The sequence below is a fragment of the Triticum urartu genome, chromosome 7A, assembly GCF_056163025.1.
Source record: "Triticum urartu cultivar PI428250 chromosome 7A, HENAU_Tu73, whole genome shotgun sequence".
Lineage (NCBI taxonomy): Eukaryota > Viridiplantae > Streptophyta > Magnoliopsida > Poales > Poaceae > Triticum > Triticum urartu.
The window spans coordinates 397,990,189-398,005,939 of record NC_141879.1 but is presented as its reverse complement, the minus strand read 5'-3'; the positions used below and the strand labels follow the sequence as shown (position 1 = coordinate 398,005,939).

General features: G+C 47.7%; 1 protein-coding gene across 1 annotated transcript; it reads right to left on the bottom strand.

Moving 5' to 3' along the window:
• Positions 1–10,355: 10,355 nt before the first annotated feature.
• LOC147959737 (uncharacterized) lies at positions 10,356–11,095 on the bottom strand. Its single transcript, XM_087532879.1, has 3 exons — positions 10,874–11,095; positions 10,596–10,793; positions 10,356–10,517 (listed from the first exon to the last, which is right to left on the bottom strand). Exons 1-3 carry the CDS (start codon positions 11,093–11,095, stop codon positions 10,356–10,358), a joined length of 582 nt encoding a protein of 193 aa, XP_087389005.1.
• Between the last annotated feature and the right edge of the window lie 4,656 nt (positions 11,096–15,751).

Genomic DNA, 15,751 nt, shown 5'->3' with positions numbered 1-15,751 from the left:
CCGCCTTGGTCCTCAATCCAATTGTGGATGGCTTTCGGCTCACTAAAGTGCTCATGAACGGTGACAGCGGACTAAACCTCATCTACGAGGACACACTCAATAAAATGGAAATAGACAGGCTAGGAGGCGCGATGCGCGAAGAAAATTACACTCGACGTGGTATTCGGCACGCTAGAGAACTATCGGGCCGAAGAGATAACCTTCCAAGCAGCCCCCTTCAATAGCAGATATCACGCCCTGTTGGGGCGAGATGCATTCACATGCTTTCAAGCTATACCTCATTACGGGTATATGAAGCTCAAGATGCCCGGGCCCAACGGTATTATCACTCTCACCAGTCATTCGGTTAGCTCTCCAAGTTGAAAACAAAACCGCGTCTCTGGCCCTCGAGGCACTATCCGAGGCCCTCGCGACCGAAGAGCTAACCGCACTATGCTCCACGGTGGATAGGGACGACATAATCCTTGATAAGCGGCCCAAATCCACCTCCTTCAAACCAGCAGACGAAATTGTCAAATTTCAAGTCCACCCGATGGACCCCAAGAAGACAGCTTCCATCGGAGCACAGCTGGACCCAATGGTTGACGCCGCACTACGAGCGTTCCGGCGCGAGAACTGGGACATATTCTCCTGCCACCCTTCTGATATGCTAGGAATCCCATGCAGGTTGACCGAACACAGCCTCAATATATTAAAGGGATATAAGAAGGTCAAGAAAACACTGCGGCACTTTTCCGAACCCAAACGACAAGCTATGGGGGAGGAGCTAGCCAAGTTAATCTAGGCCGGATTCATCAGAGAAATAAAACACCTGGACTGGCTAGCAAACCTGGTGATGGTTCCAAAGAAGGATACCTGGCGCCTGTGCATAGATTTCAAAGACCTCAACAAGGCTTACACTAAGGATCCTTTCCCCCTCCTCCGCATCGATCAGATTATTGATTCTACTGTAGGACAGGACTCACTGTGTTTCCTCAACGCATACTTCGGATACCGTCAAATCAAAATTAAGGAGTGCGAGCAAGCCGCAACGGTATTCATTACCCCATACGGGCCTTTCTGCTTCAACACTATGCACTTCGGGCTTAAAAACGCTGGCGCCACTTACCAACGCATGGTTCAAACATGCCTGGAGAAACAAATCGACAAGACAGTTGAGGCATATGTGGATGATGTCGTCATCAAGACTAGGCACGTTGAGTCATTAATAGATGACCTACGTCTCACATTAGACAACCTCCGCACATATGACATCAAGCTCAATCCGGAAAAGTGTGTTTTCGGCATTCCTACTGGAAAACTGCTGGGCTTCATCGTTTCCAATAGAGGAATTGAGGCAAATACGCCCAAAATCCGAGCTTTGTCACAATTGGTTACACCAACAGACCTTAAAGAGGTCCAAAAACTAGCCGGATGCGTGGCAGCGTTAAGCCGCTTTATCTCCAGACTAGGAGAAAAAGCATTGCCACTTTATCGCCTTCTCTGATGCACCGACCACTTCGAGTGGACGGATGCGGCAACGGTCGGACTGGAAGAAATAAAGGATCTTTTAGTGAGCAATCCAATCTTGGCCATGCCGAACGTCGGCGAACCGATGTTATTATACGTCTCTGCAATACACCAGGTGGTGAGCGCGGTGCTCGTCGTTGAGCGAGAGGACGACGGACACAACTTCCCACTTCAGAAACTGGTATACTACGTATCCACTGTCCTCACATATGCAAATCCCGGTACCCTCATTACCAAAAGATAGCATATGCAGTCTTCATGGCACCCTGAAAGCTACGATACTACTTCCAAGAGTGCTCAATCATGGTAGCTTCCAAAGTACCACTCAATGACCTAATAAACAACCGCGATGCTACGGGCAAGATTGCCAAGTGGTCCATTGAGCTCCTCCCATTCGATATAACATACAAATCACGTCGAGCCATTAAATCCCAAGTATTGGCCGACTTCGTCGCCGAATGGACAGAGGCTGAACTCCCTAAAGAGTACGGTATATATTCCAACTAGGTCATGCACTTCGATGGCTCTAAAATGCTGGCTTACTTAGGAGCAGGCATCATCTTAACGTCCCCCACTTGAGACACAGTCCAGTACATACTCCAAATATTATACACAGGCTCCAACAATGCGACCGAATATGAGGCCTTATTGCACGGTCTTCGGATGGCTGCCTCCATGGGCATACAACGCCTAGAGGTGCGCAGGGATTTAAATCTCGCAGTATCCCAAATAAATGGAGACTGTACTGCCAAAGATCCGAAGATGGCGGCCTATCGTAACACCATACTTAAAATATCAGCTCAGTTTGAGGGACTCGAGTTTCATCATGTGGCTCGAGAAAGTAATCAAGCGGCGGATGTCGATGATCGCATGGGCGCCAAGCGTGACCCCGTCCCCCTAACATCTTTCTGGAATGGCTATTCAAGACATCCGTGGTGTGGCAGGGTGAGAGCAGCAACACCAGTCCAGATCCGATTATACCCCCAGATTCCGAACACAATACCGATATCATTGGGGGCTCAACCACCGAAATAACACCATCGGCCCATCTAATAATGGAAGTAATTACCCCATGGATCGAACCATTCTTGGCCTACCTTAATAGGTGAGAGCTCCCTGAGGATCAGAATGAGGCTCGCTGCATTGTTCGGCGCTCGAAAGCCTACAAGGTCCATGATGGAGAGATCTACAAGAAAAGCGCTAGCAGAGTCCTTCAAAGATGTATCTCCGAAGAAGAGGGACGGAAGCTCCTGGACGAAATCCATGCTGGTCTCAGCGGTCACCACGCCACGGCTCGGGCCCTCGCAAGTAAAGCCTTCCATACAGGTTTCTTTTGACTGACGGCCTAAGCAGACGCACAGGACCATGTCCAACATTGTGTCAGATGCCAGCTTTTCGCCAACCAAAACCATATGCCGCCTAACACACTACAAACAACCCCCATTACATGACCTTTCGTGGTCTGGGGGCTTGATATGGTCGGACCCCCTTAAATGAGGAAGCCATAAGAAAAAATATCCACTGGTCATGGTAGATAAATTCACCAAGTGGATAGAGGCCAAACCAGTTAAACGGCCGAAGTCGGACCAGTGATAGACTTTATATTCGGTGTTGTGCACCATTATGGTGTCCCACACGGCAACATCACAGATAATGGGTCCAATTTCACAGCCAATGAAGTGAAAACCTGGTGTGCTAATGTGACGCCCCAAGTCCGACACTCCAATTGCCTTCCATGTTTGCAGAGTTTCGTTGTGTGATTTATTTTGCTTGTTGCATTTCATCATGACTTCACGTGCATTGTCATATTCATGCATGTTACACTATTGCTTTCCCTATGCATATGTCCCATGTATCATCAACTCTCCTTTCGTTCTTCCTCATGTTTTTGCAAGTGACATTATTCCCTCCTCCATTAATGTTCATTTTTTTCCTGATGATCTTATTCCTTGCCTAATACCTCTCTATTAAATATCATCCATTTTGGAGTTGTTTTGGTAGGGTTCAAAAATGGCTCAAGTTTGAATTAAATTCAAACTTGAATTATTTTTCTGTCCTTAAAAATTCCCAAAGCAATTTATTCAAATTCTACACAAATTCTGGACTCCAGGGATATTCTTATATCTCTCACAACGCTCTCCAATTCCTCTGTGCTTTTGCTCTTTTATTTCTGTTTGAAGAAATAGAAAAGGAAGAGCAGCAACAACTCAGCACAGCAGAGAGCAGCCCAGCAGTGGCCCATCATCATCATACCCTCAGGAGCCCACCTAGACCTCTAGATCATTTTTCCACCTGAAACCCACGTACCCCTCTCTCTCACTCATCCCACGTGGCGTATCTGGACCCACGCGTCAGTGGCTTTTCTGTAGCACTCACCCACCTTTCTCCTACCTCTCCCCTCTCCTTTACACGCACGCCATGGCCACCGTGGCCGAGCCAGCCGTGCCCGCGCCCCCTATTTAACCCCATCCGTGCCCTAGGGTTCCTCCTCCTCCCTCTTTCTCCTCCGCGCCACCGCCACAGGTAAGGAGCTCGCACGCGCCCGCTGCCTGGCCACCCGATCGGCATGACCGAGACGTGCGAGAGCTCGTCTCCGCTGTAGGAGCTACCACCAACCACCTGCTTCCTCGACGGCGCTGCGGGACATCAGGACGCCGCGCTGGCATCCTCTTCTTGCCCTGCAACACGGACACCAAGCAGGAGGCCGAGTCCGTTGCTCCTTGCGTCCCCAAGCTAGAATGACTCCTTCAAGCCCCTCAATGTGAGTGGTCGCACCTCCCCACCAGTTCTTCTCCTCCGATTATACCCTGTTTCGTCCATCTCTGTCGAGCCCGAGTGCTCCTTCGTCGGACCTCGTCTCCGGCGAGTGTTCCGACCTCTCCTCGTTGCCCGTGTGCATCCAATAGGGACGAGACGTTCTGTAGAACTGATTCCCTCCTTCAGCTTGCCGTTGTGTTCCTTGGTGCATCGGGCCCGACCTCCTCTGCTGCCCTATGTGCACAGCGCCGCCGCCTTCCCTGTTTTTCTCTGCTTCGCTCACATGCCTCGCGCCCCACGTCCCTGTAGCCTCACCTCTCACCTCGCATAGCCGCACCGCGACCACACCACATCAGTCGCACGCCCGAGTCGAGCCCGAGCTCGTGCTCGAGCATCGCCACAGCGCACGCATGCATCTGCACCCTCCCGCACGCATTCGACCCTCTCCGTTTTCGTGCAGTAGCCGCAAAGCACCACCCACACGGCTCCGGTCTCCTTCTGCTCCATGTCCGGGACGAGCTGTAGCTCGTTCTCGAACGCCTGCGCACACACCACACCCGCAGCCACCCCGCTTGTGGGCCAGCACCCCCACCTATTTCTGCACCCCCGCCGTTGGCCTGTGATCGCGATGATCGCCATCTTTCTCGCCAGCGTTGTCACCTAGTTCTTCTGTGATCCATGGAGAATAAGGCTCTTGCATTTGGTTTATTCATAACTTCTGATCTCCCGTTTTAGCCATGGACAGACCACCAGCGCAGTGGTTAGTGCCCAACGCACACACCAGTAGGTCCTGGGATCGAATCCCAGGTTCACCCCATTTCTTTTTCTTCTTTCTGCCGCGCTCCTGTTTTAAATCGTGCACACGTCACGGACACTTGGGCCACATTCGCTGCTGGGCCGCTGCACCGTCATGTTTCAGGCCTGTGCATGTTTTTTTCCTGCCTGTGCATTTAGTTATTTTTTTCTCCAATGCATGCGTAATTACAGGATTGCCACTGTTTTGTATTGTTAATAACTAAATGTCAATGCATCTATATGAAACATGTTATATATGTAAAATGCTTAGAATTACATTTAGTTTCATAATTTCCAACTTTCATCCATGATAAAAATGCTTAAAATTGTTGTTTGCTTTTATTTACATAAATGGCTTGTTAAAATGATTTATTTCATAACTATTAAACCGTAGCTCGGTTTTAAATATATTATATATGTAAATGGGGTAGAAAAATGCCTAGTTTAACATGGTGCACTTTTCTGGCATGTTTAACAACTATAAAATATGCTTTAGGGCAGAACAGTACCAAATCTATTATATGCTCATGAGGATTTTACGGAATGGTTTTTCGTTGTATTCGGCCTCATTTAAACTTGCCTAGTTAGATAGTTTTATTATGCTTCACCTCTTTCCATGTTTAACAACATTTAATATTGTTGGGTACATAAACGAGAGTGAACTAAATAAGTCACGTGGTGTTCCGTCAATATGCAACGGAGTTGCATATTGAGCTTCACTTAATTTGTATCATTGCTTGTGCACTTTGCCATGCCATGCTTCATTAAACCGGACATGCATCATACTTGGTTGTGCATCATGCCATCTTGATGTGATGGTTGTTTACTATGTTGCTTGCTTCTTTCTGGGTTGCTTCTCTCATTAGCTTCGGTTCCATTCTGGAGTTGTGAGGATTCATTCGACTACGTCCATTTGTCTTCTTCATGGACTCGTTCTTCTTCCTTGCAGGATCTCAGGCAAGATGACCATAACCTCGAAATCACTTCTATCTTTACTTGCTAGTTGTTCGCTCTTTTGCTATGCCGCGTTACCTACCACTTGCTATATCATCCCTCCCATATTGCCATGTCAAGTCTCTAACCCACCTTTCCTAGCAAACCGTTGTTTGGCTATGTTACCGCTTTGCTCAGGTTATAGCGTTGCTAGTTGCAGGTGAAGCTGATGTTTGTTCCATGTTGGAACATGGATATGTTGGGATATCATAATATCTCTTACTTAATTAATGCATCTATATACTTGGTAAAGGGTGGAAGGCTCGGCCTTATGCCTGGTGTTTTGTTCCACTCTTCCCGCCCTAGTTTCCGTCATACCGGTGTTATGTTCCTTGATTTTGCGTTCCTTACACGGTTGGGTGTTATGGGGACCCCTTGACAGTTCTCTTTCAATAAAACTCCTCCAGCAAGGCCCAACCTTGGTTTTACCATTTGCCTCACCATCACCTAATTTTCCCTTGGGAGTCACGCTCCCAAGGGTCATCTTTATTTTAACCCCCCGGGCCAGTGCTTGTCTAAGTGTTGGTCCGAACCGGGCAGCCTGCGGGGCCACCTCGGGGCGACTCGAGGGCTGGTTTTACTCGTAGCTTGACCTATCCGGTGTTGCCCTGAGAACGAGATATGTGCATCTCCTATCGGGATTGTCGGCACATCGGCGGCTTTGCTGGTCTTGTTTTACCATTGTCAAAATGTCTTGTAACCGGGATTCTGAGTCTGATCAGGTCTTCCTGGGAGAAGGAATATCCTTCATTGACCGTGAGAGCTTGTGATGGGCTAAGTTGGGACACTCCTGCAGGGTTTCAACTTTCGAAAGACGTGCCCGCGGTTATGGGCAGATGGGAATTTGTTAATGTCCGGTTGTAGAGAACTTGACACCTAACTTAATTAAAATGCATCAACCACGTGTGTAGCCGTGATGGTCTCTTCTCGGTGGGGTCCGGGAAGTGAACACGGTTCTTGTGTTATGCTTGAACATACGTAGTTTCAGGATCACTTCTAGTTCACGACCGTTGCATTGCTTCTCTTCTCGCTCTTATTTGCGTATGTTAGCCACCATATATGCTAGTGCTTGCTACAGATCCACCTCATTACCCTTTCCTACCCATAATCTTAAATAGTCTTGATCTCGCGGGTGTGAGATTGCTGAGTCCTCATGGCTCACAGATACTTCCAAACAGTTGCAGGTGTCGATGATACTAGTGCAGGTGACGCAACCCAGCTCAAGCGGCATCTCAATGAAGATCTTGTTCGTTGTGTTGTTTTCATTTCCCGGTTGATCAGTAGTGGAGCCCAGTTGGGACGATCGGGGATCTAGCATTTGGGGTTGTCATCTTTTATTTTGGTTCCGTAGTCGGACCTTGTATTCTGGATGATGTATGTTTAACTTGTATTTGTGTGAAGTGGAGACTGTAAGCCAACTCTTTATCCCTTTCTTATTCAGTACATTGGATTGTGTGAAATTACCCCTCTTGCGACAAACCTACCATGCGTCTATGCCTCTAAGTCGTGCCTCAACACGTGGGAGATATAGCCGCATCGTGGGTGTTACAGCTAACCTGGGCATTAAGCTCGATTACGCCCCCGTCTATCACCCACAAACAAACAATCAACTCAAACGAGCTAATGGTCTTATCATGAGCGGCGTTAAGCCTAGACTAGTGAGGTCTTTGAAAGAATCAGACAAGCAGTAGGTTGAGGAGCTTGACTCCGTACTTTGGGGGTTGCGGACCACGCCCAATAGCACTACCGGATACACACCATTCTTCATGGTGTACGGCGCAGAGGCCATTTTGCCCTGCGACATCACTCATGACTCACCTCGAGTGCGCATGTATGAAGAGAGAGAGGCCGAGCTTGATCGACAAGACAGTCTAGATGCCCTCGAGGAGGAGTGCGACGTTGCAAAAGCATGTTCTGCATTCTATCAACAACAGGCTCGCAGATACCAAAGCAAAGAAGTGCGGGCCAAGACTTATAATGTTGGTGAGCTCGTCCTACGCCTGCCAGAAAAGAAAAAGGACAAACTCAAGCCCAAGTGGGAGGGTCCCTTCATCATAGATGAAGTTCTCATTGGAGGAGTGTACCGCATGCGTGATGCATCGGACAATCGCTTAGAGCCGAACCCGTGGAATGTTGCCAAACTCCTAAGATTCTACGCCTAGAGCCGTACTCTTTGTTCGTCTTCTTCTCCTGTTGTTTCCATTTTCTCTCTCTTTAATTTTTTGTCCAGCTCTATAGCTCTTGTGCGGCTAAACCACACACCTATGACGTACACATCCTTAAATGTATACGCTCATAATACCTGGGGGCTTCTTTACAGAAGCTTATTATTATTTTCCGAGCATCAAGCTCACCACATATGCGTCATTTCCTCATATGTACCTTTTGTTCGCCATTATATGCACCATTATGACTTAAGTGTTTAAGCTGGGCTGCCTGGCTCCTGTGCTTAGGCCCTACGTTCCCGTTTGTTCGGCTAGGGCATAAAGGGAGCACCTCCGTGATTGTTACAACCAGGTCATCCGGACTTGTACCTCAGACTGGGTGAAGCCGAAAGCTAGCGTTCTTAAGGGAATATTTGGTCGATGGACTAAATACATTACCCTAATTACACTGTGAACCCCAGATGTTACGTATACTGTGATTCATCAATCACAATTCGGGCATGCATGCTAACTCATGTTCACCCAGGGAAAGGAACCCTTAACGGAACTATTCTCCCTGGAAGATGTTTCTTACAATAAACAAGTAATATAACATAGCTAGCCAGATACAACTTGCTTGTTCAAGCAACGATGACCCTACGCCTGGTTTCCATGCATACCTCGGTCTATATTGCCGCTCCGGTATTCAGAAACATTCCGCACCTTCGGGCCTGGAGGTCGAAGCGAAAAGGTCTGCCATGACAATCGTTTTGCAAATCCGGCTAGGGAAAAATTTGTCAATTGAAGTACATAGTCACTTGAACTCAAAATCTTCTTCCTCTATGCTGTCTAATAGGTCATCTAGCTTACAATCCTATTGGGAAAACTTGGCTGCTATCTTTACTTGGTCATATACCAAACTAACTGGAATTTGTTGTCCATCTGACCCCCGAGGTCCAACCCGGGCCATATGATTCAGATGAAGCTTGGTGTACCGTGTTTTTACCATGGCCCAGGCCTCTCGCGCACCTTCTCGGCAGGCCAATATCTTCCATAATTGAAAGCGCCGCCGAGCTCCCTAGAATAGATTCACAAGCTCCTCCATACTTCCTGGAGGGGAGGCGAATGGCCAGAAAGCCTTGGCAACACTCCTCATTGCTTGCCGATCTCGCTTGTGCACTTGGGACCGCTCTTGCAGCACATCGCCTTGAGATCCGGACATTTTCTCTTCGGGACGACCAGTCAGCATACCTTCAGACATAAATCTGTCAGCTCATTTTTTTGCTGAATTACATGGAGGTAAGTTGAAAAGAATACTGAATATCCCACCTCATAGCCTCCTATTTTCCTTTACGGCGTCAGCAAGCTGGGCTCGTGTGTTCCTTTAGATTTTCGCCCAGCAGGGTGTTGGAATCCTGCAACTTGTTCTTATCATCCCTGACTCGTGTCAGCACGCGTTCGCCTGCAGCCAATCACCTTTCGGCCTCTTGTTTACCTGCCTGCGCGACTTCCAGTTCCTCTTTCAATTGATCTACTAATCCTGTCATTGGAAACTCAACAGTATTCACATTACTGGTACATGATTATACTTTTTCTGGATGGAGGGGAATATTACCAAGCGGTGCCTCCTTGGACTTCTCTAGTTCGGCGGTAATAACAATTAGCTGAGTCCGGCACTTTTTCAGCTCATGAGACATCATGTTGTTCTTCTCTGTGAGTACCTAATTATATAATGATCCTTAAATCAGTTGTTTCAACTGTTTCAAGTCTTAGGGGCTACTGGTACATGATTACCAGATCTGTACAATGCGTACTTACCCGCATATCTTTCAAATGTTGGTCAATGGCTCTGGCAAGCCCGTCCCGAGCAGCTCGAATGTACGCATCAGCCTAGCTGAAGGCATTGAACACCTCTTTAATAAAATCAGGGTCACGAAGAGCGGCCCTCCGGCGCTGATGATTCATTGCGCTCTCCACTTTAGAGTTCGAGACGGATACATTATCTGAATTCTCTGACAGAGGACAATCTGGCGTCGCTCCTGTGTCAGCCCCCGCCCTAGAGGAAGGGTCTGGAACCTGACTGGTGGAGGCGCGACCGGCAGGATCCCCAGACATAGTCCGGCGAACACTCTTCTTGATAAAACATAGCGGACAATGTCATGGTTCGATGTGACTGCCAGGGGCACATTTAAAGCCATACCTCTTTGATGAAGGCTCGGCCATGTTGTCATTTGCCTTCCTCTTCGAAGACCCACCCGGCGTAGGCGCCGTTCTCTTATGAGACGCCTCCGATGCGGCATGAAGCGCCGAGCGCCTCCCCTTTGGTGCACGAGACAGTGGGGTGGGTGAGGCATAACGAGGAAGCTCTTTCGGAGGAGATGTCTCCTAGTTACTTACATGTGAGGCAGGAAGGAGGCTAGGATAATCGGCCATGATGGGCACTTCTGTGCCGTCATAGCTCGCCTGGTATAAGATTCCCTCTTTGAGTTCTACAAATATGTCCGGATCCTCTTCAAATCCGGGATCGAGGTCCCTATTATGGTCCTCCGACTGTGGAGCGGGACTATAAATCTGCGTTGTAGCCTTCCACCATTCCTATTAAGAATGGACGGGTAAATGTCAATTAAACATGACTCGGGGAAAGGATTGAGTAAGGAGGTGAGATTAAAACTCACCAAGCTAGGGGGGTTGTACATGGAGAATCCCTCTTGTCCCTTAAGATGAGTAAATTCCACTTTCTCCCCTTTATACAGATCAGCCAATATTGTGGCCAGGGCGGCAGGGGTGTCCGGACCCTTCCGTCCGCAGCATGAGGTGTCATCTTCCCCATTGTAGTGCCACATGGGGAGCCCTCTGAATTGGAGTGGCTGAACACCTCGCATTATGGAAGTTGCCATTACCTCGATTATTGATAATCCGGACTGGGCAAGTGTCCTTATCCTACCCATTAACTGTTGAACTTCTGTGTTCTCTTCCTCCTCGAGGCTCCAAGGACGCCAGTTGTGGTGTTTCCTCAATGAAGCGCTGGAAAATTTGGGAAGGCCCATTCGGACTGGATCGGGGAGAGGGACATCTTCAATATAAAACCACTCCAAGGACCACTCTTCGGATGCCTTTTTCGGCGTACCGGACAAGTATCTAGTCCCAGCTACGCGCCATATCTCGGCGCCACCCACCTCGAATATGGATCCCTTTTGGGTACGAGGGACGAGGCAGATAAGTTTCCTGCATAAATCAAAGTGGGCCTCGCAGCCAAGGAATAGCTCGCAAAGACGATGAAACCGGCGATATGCAGGATGGAGGCTGGAGTGAGGTTGTGCAGTTGGAGGCCGTAGTACTCCAGTAGACCTCGATGGAAAGGGTGGATTGGAAACCGGACGCCTCTTATTAAGAAGGATATGAAGCACACTCGCTCCCCTCTGGTAGGATTAGGGAAATTTTCCGCCAGGGCTTCGCCTGTAAAGGAGGTTAATCCTGCCCGAACGGGGACTATATCCGCGGGGGGGAGGAATCCCTCCGTTTGAAGCTTACTCAGCTGGTCATCGGATACTGAACATTTCTCCCAATCGCCTTTTTCGGAGCCGTGGGGGCAGGAGGAAGAACTGGGAACGCTAGCCATGTTGGAATGGTTTCTCCTAGCAAGCTCTAAGGATTTTCCGCCTGGTGTGAGATGGCATCTGAGATCCAATCAACTTAAATATACGCCTTTCTTACATGGCCAGGGTGTTATGTGCAAAAATACTCTGACCTTTCATGTTCACTCGACACGTGGAAGCCGAAGCAATGGAGGCGCAGAATCCAATGGGTACGACATTAAATGGAAAGCCGAGTATAACTCTTTGGATCAGACGCTTTGATGTATTCGGGGGAAGAACTCACCTTGCAATGCCGAATACTATTTGCGCGTCGGACACATCGTCATTGAAGTCTAGTTCGGGGGCTACTGAGGGAATCCTGGATTAAGGAGTCCTTGGGCGGCCAGGCTGTGTGATGTGGGACGGACTGATGGACCGTGAAGATACAAGACAGAAGACTTCCTCCCGTGTCCGAATGAGACTCTCCTTTGCGTGGAAGGCAAGCTTGCCATTCGGATATGAAGATTCCTTCCTCTATAAACTGACTCTGTACAACCCTAGGCCCCTCCGGTGTCTATATAAACCGGAGGGTTTAGTCCGTAGAGGCAATCACAATCATACAGGCTAGACATATAGGGTTTAGCCATTACGATCTTGTGTTAGATCCACTCTTCTAATCCTCATATTCATCAAGATCAACCAATCAGGAAGTAGGGTACTACCTCCATCAAGAGGGCACGAACCTGGGTAAACATTGTGTCCCCCGTCTCCTGTTACCATCGACCTTAGACGGAGAGTTCAGGACCTCCTACCCGAGATTCGCCAGTTTTTGACACCAATAGCTTGTTCGTCGTACCTGATCACACATAGCGTCTCGGACTTAGGCAGTGGCCATGTCTCACACGAAGGAGGGGAAAACTCAAGTAGGAGTGATGTCACCTTGTATTGAATAGGACGAGCTCTTGCTCTTGTCATGGGGCCACTCAAAGCTTGGATAGTTGAGGTGGTGTCCATGGGGATGACCGTGGGATGCTCCGCATCATCTCCCCCCCCCCTTGGGAAAGATTCGACCTCGGATCAAAATCCTCATCACCATGGTACGGGGAGAGATCTTTGACGTTGAAGATGTCGCTCATGGAGTACTTGTCGCTGGGATGTCGATCTTGTAGGCATTGTTGTTGTAGCGCTCAAGCACCTCGAAGGGTCCATTGGCTCGTGGGGGAAGTTTGGACTTGCGTTCGTTGGGGAAGCGTTCCTTGCGAAGGTGTAGCCACACAAGATCTCCAATGTTGAATATCATGGTTGCTTGTTGATGTTGAGCTTGGTCGCGAGTCATTGTACTTGGCGCTCGATGGTGTGCCTTGTATCTTCATGCATCTTCTTGAGGTAGTTCACTCAGGCACTCATGTCCATATTGATGCACTCTTGTAGTGGTAGAGGAAGAATATCCAATGGGGACAACGGGTCGAAACCGTAGAAGACCTCGAAAGGGGACTTGCCGGTAGTCGAATGTCTTGCACGGTTGTAGGCATACTCGGCGATTGGTAGACACTCCTCCCACTCCTTGATGTTCTTCTTGATTAGCATGTGAAGTAGAGCGGAGAGTGTCTCCATTTGGCTGTCAGTTTGTGGATGGTATGCCGTGGATAAGAGTAGCTTGATTCCGAGCTTGGCACATAAGGTTTTCCAAAAGTAGCTTAGGAACTTAATGTCATGGTCCGAGACTATCGTCTTTGGTACTCCATGGAGGCGCAATATTTCCCTACAAAAGAGATTGGCAACATGTGAAGCATCGTCTATCTTGTTGCAAGGAATGAAACGAGCCATCTTAGAGAATCGGTCCAAAACAACAAATACGGAATCCTTTCCATTTCTAGTTCTAGGCAAAACAAGCACAAAATCCATGCTAATATCTTTCCATGGTTGATATGGAATTGGAAGAGGCATATAGAGACCATGGGATTGAGCTTTCGACTTAGCTTTGCGACATGTAGAGCATCGGTTGGTGAAGCGGTTGACGTCGCAGAACATCTTGGGCCAATAATAGTTCTTGGAGAGCATGGCGAATGTCTTGTCACGTCCAAATTGTCCCATTAGTCCACCTCCATGAGATTCTTGCAAAAGCAACAAGCGAACAGAAGACTCAGAGATGCAAAGTTTGTTAGCTTTCATAAGATAATCATATTTGATGTAGTAGTGTTCCCAAGATGTATGCATCAAACATTTGGCATAAGGAATAGCAAAAGTAGGATCATGCACATACAAGTCTTTTATGTGCTCAAAGCCTATGACATCCAATTCAAGGTGAGTAACAAGCATGCATAAGCGGGAAAGTGCATCCGCCACAACATTTTCCTTACCTTTAATGTACTTCATGATATAAGGAAATGACTCAATGAATTCACTCCACTTAGCATGATGCTTGTTCAACTTAGTTTGACCCTTAAGGTATTTAAGCGTTTCATGATCGATATGAATCACAAATTCATGAGGGCGAAGATAATGTTCCCATTCATGCAAAACTCGCACTAAAGAATATAGCTCTTTGTCATAGATGGGGTAATTGAGTTGCGCTCCAGAAAGTTTCTCACTAAAGTAAGCTATGGGGCGCTTCTATTGCGTTAACACACCTCATATGCCATTACCACTAGCATCACAATGAATCTTGAAGGGTTTGTCAAAGTTGGGTAATGCAAGCACGGGAGCATGAGTAAGCAAATTCTTAAGCTCACTGAATGCGGTATCTTGGGATGGTCCCCAAACAAAGGGTGCATTCTTCTTACTCAAAGCATGCAAAGGTGAAGCGATGGTGCTAAAATCCTTCACAAATCTACTGTAGAAACCATGTAAACCAAGGAGGCTACGCACTTGTTGCAAGTTTGTTTGTTGAGGCCAATTCTTAATAGCATTGATCTTAGATTCATCAACATGAACACCCTTAGAAGACACAACGAAACCCAAGAAAACAAGCTTGTCAACACCGAAAAGGCATTTGTGCATATTAGCAAAAAGGTGCTCTTTTCTAAGAGTTTGTAGCATGGTCTTAAGGTGGGTGACATGATCTTTGAGAGATTTGCTAAACACAAGAATATCATCAAAGCAGACCACAACAAATACACCAATATAAGGTCGAAAAACAAAATGCATGAGTCGCATGAAAGTACCGGGTGCTTCGGATAAACCCGGTGGCATAACAAGCCACTCATATAAGCCAAATTTGGTCTTAAATGCGGTTTTCCATTCATCACCTTCTTGGATGCGTATTTGATAGTAGCACTCTTAAGATCAATCTTAGAGAAAAATGTGGCTCCGCTAAGCTCATCAAGCATATCATCTAGGCATGGAATAGGGTAACGATAACACATGGTAATAGCATTGATAGGATGGCAATCGGAACACATGCAAAATGTACCATCTTTCTTGGGAACAAGGATTACCGGGACGACACAAGGGCTCAAACTTTCTCGAACATGGCCATTGTTGATGAGTTGTTGTACTTGTCGTTGGATCTCCTTAGTTTCCTTAGGGTTGACGCGGTAGGGAGCCTTGTTAGGAAGAGGAGCTCCGGGATGAGGTCGATTTGGTGCTCGATGCCTCGTAGAGGAGGTAGACCCGGAGGTAGCTCATCGGGGAAAACATCTTGGAATTCCTGCAAAAGAGAAGACAACACTAAAGGTAGATTGTGAGAGGTGTTAGCTTTTGGTGCCTCGTCCTTGCACAAAAGGACATAGTGCATGACACTAGATGGGTTCTCACACACTTCTCTTGTCTCACTTTTGGTGGAAAATAGAACTAAGTTCTTATTGTTTCTCATCGTGGAGGCACTCGATTTGGGCTTGTGGAGCTCGCTCTCTTTTGTGTGGTTCGCTCTCTCACTATTCTCTCCACGATGGGTGGCTTGCTTGTCGGCGATCACTTGCCTTGGAGACATATGGCGAAGTACATACTCCTTTCCTTTCATCTTGAAGATATAGTGAT

What these genes read in the sequence shown, in the direction of transcription:
- LOC147959737 (XM_087532879.1), bottom strand. Translation starts at nt 11,095, where the DNA reads ATGGCAACTTCCATAATGCGAGGTGTTCAGCCACTCCAATTCAGAGGG. An exon ending in TGTACAACCCCCCTAGCTTG is followed by an intron (nt 10,794 to 10,873) that starts GTGAGTTTTAAT and finishes CATTCTTAATAG; the next exon opens with GAATGGTGGAAGGCTACAAC. An exon ending in GCCTCCTTCCTGCCTCACAT is followed by an intron (nt 10,518 to 10,595) that starts GTAAGTAACTAG and finishes CGTGCACCAAAG; the next exon opens with GGGAGGCGCTCGGCGCTTCA.